Here is a 5,933-nt window from a genome sequence, read left to right on the forward strand (position 1 = left end):
AAAATAACATTTTAAATTTACATTGACCACTAGTCAAACTTCTAACACTTCTACCACCCAAAAGCGTCTGTGATCGTCCTGATGACAGGGAGATGACGTATGACTGTTCTGATGACAGGGAGATGACGTATGACTGATTCTGCTGAAGCTATGTATTCTCTTCAGGCAAAAGCATAGTGATATACAATAAAAGTGGTACTTTGGCCATATCTCAATGGCACAGACATGTCCAAAATATTCAATGATAGAGAACATTCATGACAAACCAACACTGCCAACGCTGCCAGAATCAAAGGATCCACTGTAGTTAAAAAATTAAAGCTTTAATACAAGTATTTCAGCTGTCCAGATTTCACTATACAATCATTGACTTTTTTATTCCAATGCACTCTACATGTACAGCTAACGCTAGACGTGTAGAGATGTGAAAGTTCATCTCAAACAGGCTTAGAAAATACCACATGAGATTGTCTGGACCAAAGAGCTGCTGAAAGATAAAGACTTCTTTCTTCACTCCCTATTATCAAGTATCAAGTGTTTGTCTGTAGTGGACACATTTGGTATGTGACAAAGAAAAAACTTTTCTTGATTGAAATCATCAGCAGGAAGCAGCTGCAGGATTTCCTAAACAAAACAAATATTAATCAAATAAAATAAAAACCGCATGACTTCCTTCAGTGCACAAATGTTTGGGTGCTGTGGGCCAGTCCTTGCCTCTAACATCAAAACGTTCTGTGATGTGTGTCCAATGAGCCCAGTCCAGCCAGTAGACATGATCAAACCTGATCACATGATCAAACTGGTCCTGTAGTGTTGAGGCCGCTGGAGATAGTCTCGTAACCGACGGAGACGAGCGTGAGAACGCTGCCCTCCACCTCCTCCGGCTGACGTTGCTCCTGCTCCTGCTGGATGTCCATGGACCCAGAGGCTCCAGAGTCCAGCCGCACCTTCTTCTTGCCCCTCCCCCGACCCTTACCCTTCGACGACCCCTTGCCGTGCCCTTTGACCCCGCCGGGCGACCGCTGCGGCTTGTCGTTGTCACGAGGTTTGCGATGTCGGCGGCGGATGCGTCTCATCGGCGGCCCGGAGTCGGCCGGGTCGGTTGCCGCGGCGCCCGACAGGATGCGGATCTGGCGGTCGATCACCGTGGTGATCATGTCCATGGCGGCATCGAGCATCCCGAGGCCGAGACCGTGAGTCACGCTGTCGAATGCTCTGCTGTTCACCGGATCTTGGAAACACTTCCTCATTTCTTCAAGGTGGCTCCTGGGATAGAGAGAGAGAGAGAGAGAGAGAGAGAGAGAGAGAGAGAGAGGGAGGGAGAGAGAGAGAGGGAGGGAGGGTGAGAGACAGACAGAAAAACAAGGGGGAGAAAGATAACAGAATAAAGAGATAAACTTTGAGCTGAGAGAATCCAATTGACTGCTGTCAATACATTTTGTACCATCACTCTGCACTTCTCTCTCTCTGTCCCCTCTGTTGCCACGCGCCGGTTGTCAAGAGGACGGATTAGAAAGTTCCATCAGAGGAGAGACAAAGATGGCCGCCCCGCTGGAGGCCTCTTCTATGCAGGTGGGAACCCACCCTCCCTCCCTCCCTCCCTCCCTCCCTCCCTCCCACCCTCCCTCCCTCCCTCCCTCCCTCCCTCCCTCCATCCCTCCCTCCCTCCCTTCCTTCATCCCTCCCTCCATGCAGCATCCTTCTATATCATGTCCCTTTTACAGTGGCTGCTCCCCTTTACAGTGCCCAGTTAGGATGCTGTAAAACACACCTGGTTTCGATGATCTTGGACCAATGTTGCACCGTGTTGGTCTCAGGTATAAGCTGTTTGGCCATGTTGCCAAAGTCCATGTAGTCGTGAGCAAAGTCCTTCACGTCATGGCACAGGGCTTTCGTGTCACCTGGAAAACACATACCATTTTATAACATATTTTTGTCAGCCAGCCAGCCAGCCACACAAGCACAAATCCACATGCACAAACCCATACGCACACACACAGAGACAGACACACACACAGAGACACACACACACACACACACACACACACACAGACACAGACACAGACACAGACACACACACACACACACACACACACACACAGAGACAGACACAGACACACACACACACACACACACACACACACACACACACAGCTCTTACCCTCAGTGAGTTTGGAGAATGAGGAGGAGACGGCTGTGGTGGTGCTGGGGCTGAGGCCCAGGATGTTGAGAGACTCCAGTAGTGTTCTCTTGCTGGCCGGCCCGCGGCTGACCCTGGTGTAAGCTGCTAGCGAGCGCAGGGACATCTTCTCTGGGGCCTCCAGACGGCGCTTGATTTCGTCATAAGGGATCAGGTACTTACCTAGACCAGAGGAACAGCAGATGAATTGAACTGTTTTATTTTTTGTATTTATTTTATTTTATGTTCTTTATGTATCTTTGTTCCATATTTCTCATGTATGCATAATACACACACACACTTACACACATACATCCACACACATCCACACACATTTGGCATTATTATTATTACTAGTTTGCATCACTCTTATGTACTTATGTTATTTTTTTGTATGTTATTTTTGTATGGCGGCACAATGCAGACAAAATACCATTGTGCTATGATTTTTCTAGATATTGCAATAGCGATATGACGTGCGTTATATCAAACACTCAAATGAACACTTGATCTTTCCACTTGACAAGGTTGAAACCAGTGTCAAAGTAAAGAACAGTAATTGAGAAAGATAAGCAAATGAAACAAAACTATGCATGCAGAGACTACATGCACGAGTCATGTGCATCTAAAGCAAGTGTCAAAGAAAAGCTGATATTGGTGATATGGATATTGCACGTTATATTGTGCTATCAATAGTTACGTGTATAATATACCCTACTGCAGCCTGATAATAATGTTCGTGACGCCATTTGATATAAGGAGATCTTTCTTGGTCACGTGGCCGGAAATTATATATTGATGACTCAGAGAGAAGGTTGAATCGTAATCATTGTATTAGGCAGATCTGGGTTGCATTCCCATGTACAGATGTTTCCAAGGCAGCATGCTCTGTTAAGTCCAAGCTTCAAGCATGGCTACGACATGGCTGGTGCCGAGCCTGGCTGTGGCATAGAGATGCCAAGCAAAGTACTGATGTTTGTTACAGCTTATATACAGTTCTCAGAGAGGAAATAGCTTTTACCTCGTAACTTACAATAGTGACATTAGTTCCCATACATGGCTATACTGTGTTCATGCTGTTCTGCTTCTGCTGACCACTGGACAAGGCTCCTATGTCCTTAAAGTTAAACTGGTCTCACTGTTACTTGATATGGTATGTGCCTGCTCCTAAATATTTTGTTCACTACTGAGAGTGGGCACACATATGTTTAAGGTTAAACAATGAGTATTGCTATATTCGATAGGCACACAACAATTTGGCATAGTCACACAAAAACGCATCATATCAGCAGCCCTACTCCCATGTCCACTTTCTGGTTGTGTTTTTGACCAAAGATCCAATTCAACATTGCCTTCCTTCTATTTCACTAATAGGTCAAACTTATATTGTCTTCTTCTCCTCGACATGAAGGTTTCATGACATTTACATTTACATTTTTGGCATTTAGCAGATGCCTTATTCCAAAGCGACTTACAATCAATACATTTGACTAAGCAAGTGAATCATCAGTTCACCAAGAGTAAGGTTCACCAGAGTAAGATTAAACCATTTCAACATCACCAGAATATCTGTCTGTCTATCTGTCTATCTCTTTCTTGTCCTTCTGTGTCTCCCTCTGTGTTTCTTGTATGATGTCATCTCTGCATCTGGTACCAGGCTGTGTCTGGTTCCGAGTACTCACGGGCCTTGGCGCTCTTCATGTTGGGGTCCAGGAGGGATGTGACCTCTGCAAAGGGCACTTGGGGGGGCGCGTGGTTGGAGTTTGAAGCGGTTTGGGTCTCCGTTTGGGCCACCTCCTCAACCGGGGTCTGGATCTGCATCTGGGTTTGGGTCATCATCACTGCCCCGCCATGCTGCACCCCACCCTGCTGCTGCATCTGTCCCAGTACCAGGGGTAACCCGCCGCTGTTGGTTTGCTCCGAGGACATGTGGAAGATCCCCATGACAGGCTTGACCACTGTGAACACCATGTTGCCCTGTGAGTCCATACCTGCTATACTGGGGGATGGGTCCATCCTCTCTGAGCTAGAAGTCTGCTTTACTTTGGGGAGTCAAAAAAGTGTCCTCTTAAACTTAAACTTTCTAGTTTTGTTATTGTCAGCATGGAATTCTAGGAATGTTACGCATCGATGCTGATCTGGGGTCAGTTTTTAATTTCTGTAGTTACGATAAGGGATGAGATTGGGGAACTGTTATCTGACGCTAGATTTGAGTGTGACAGAGGGCACCTAATTCAACCCAACAATCTGTCTTGACTTTACCCTATGCCTTCTGGTATTCTTTCTGGTCAGTTGGTTAATTTGGGGTTGTGTCTGTAAGAGAAGAAAAAATAACAAAGGACATCACACATTAAGTCAAACACCTTTAAAAGCTGCTGTATAAGAAATAAACATATCCAGACCAAACCTACATGTTTCGCAAATTAGGAAAAAAAGTAAATTCCCCAAAACATTAATGCTTCTGCATTGCGCGCCTAGGCAGCCTTTTCTTGTCATCCTTACAAAACAAAATTAAATATTTCTTTCTATTTCTACTCAAGAATAACAATTTTGATTTCAGAAAATAAAATAAAAATAAACAACTCTTATGAGCTCATTCACAAAATTGGACGGCCAGTCAATGACGTCACACTTTAATTCGTTGTGAGTCCCCCCGGGCGCAGACAAGGCAAAGGACACCGCAGAAATAAACATGTGTTGGCTGTTGTTAAACATGTGAATACATGTCATTTATGTGTGAAGTCAAGTGTACTACTTCTCTGCTCCCAAAAACTTTTTTTTTAATATAATAACGTCATCTGTTGCAATGCACAAAAACCCACTCGCATTCTGTGCGTGTTGGTGAACATTGAACGACATTCGGTCTGTCTCTAAACATGGCTCCTAGCTTAGGCCGCTGGATTGAATGACTCCATGATTATGGCCGAATTTGGCGTGATATTAAAACCAGGTTGATACCGATTCCGAACAGGTTGCTCTCAATTTTACCGGCTAACCCTCGTACAAATGCAACCAGTGACGGTTTTCCATTCCCACTCACCAATTTTACAGTATGCTTTTTTTCCCGAAGAGCGCACTGATCCTAGAACGGTCCGTGGCTAAACCAGCGACATTTTCCTTCTCCTCTGTTGTTTCTTCGACGGGTTGCAAATCAGCTGTAGGTGTACTACCGCAAAAGCTGCGTTATCCCCGCGTCCATTGGCCTACGCACCCGTCAGTTACAATCAGAGCGGCTTCTGATTGGACGACGCCCGTACGTCTCAGAACCGAGGGGGTGGTATTTCCGATCAGAAGAGATCTGTTGTAGAATGTCAAGCTGCCTTCTAGGCGATACACTGGGTCCGTTTTAAGTTGCCTTTTCATTGCATCCATTTTCATGCATTCGATTCAATTAATATTGGTTTCTGCCCGGTGACCTAGACTCCACACCCTCACCATATTCTTGGGGTTATGAATGATTACGATTGTCGGGCAGGTATCCATAACAAACAGAAAATGTCCCTAGCATTGTTCTGTCCTTGGCTGTTAGGATTCTGGTTGCACTTACTCTGTTTGATCACTAGGTGGCAGTGTCTCCCTACCTGCGGCTTTGTCGTCTCCATACTCCTATTTTATTCACCTTCTGGTCTTTTACCAACCACACACACACACACACACACACACACACACACACACACAATCAATCTCTCATGCATACACATACATAACAGTCGCTCATTCACACAATCCAGGGGCCAGAATGAGGAGATATTAA

General features: G+C 45.4%; 1 protein-coding gene across 1 annotated transcript; it reads right to left on the reverse strand.

Annotated features, from left to right (window-relative positions):
- Positions 1-383: 383 nt before the first annotated feature.
- LOC308167544 (uncharacterized protein) lies at positions 384-4,150 on the reverse strand (the record flags this gene model as incomplete). The annotated part of the gene is made up of 4 exons (XM_080541961.1): positions 384-1,266; positions 1,772-1,901; positions 2,162-2,362; positions 3,862-4,150. The coding sequence occupies 4 exons, from the start codon at positions 4,148-4,150 to the stop codon at positions 795-797; spliced, it is 1,092 nt and encodes a 363-aa protein (XP_080398087.1). The 3' UTR covers positions 384-794.
- Positions 4,151-5,933: the final 1,783 nt, after the last annotated feature.

The sequence above is a fragment of the Nansenia antarctica genome, assembly GCF_963989245.1.
Source record: "Nansenia antarctica genome assembly, chromosome: 11".
Taxonomy (NCBI): domain Eukaryota; kingdom Metazoa; phylum Chordata; class Actinopteri; order Argentiniformes; family Microstomatidae; genus Nansenia; species Nansenia antarctica.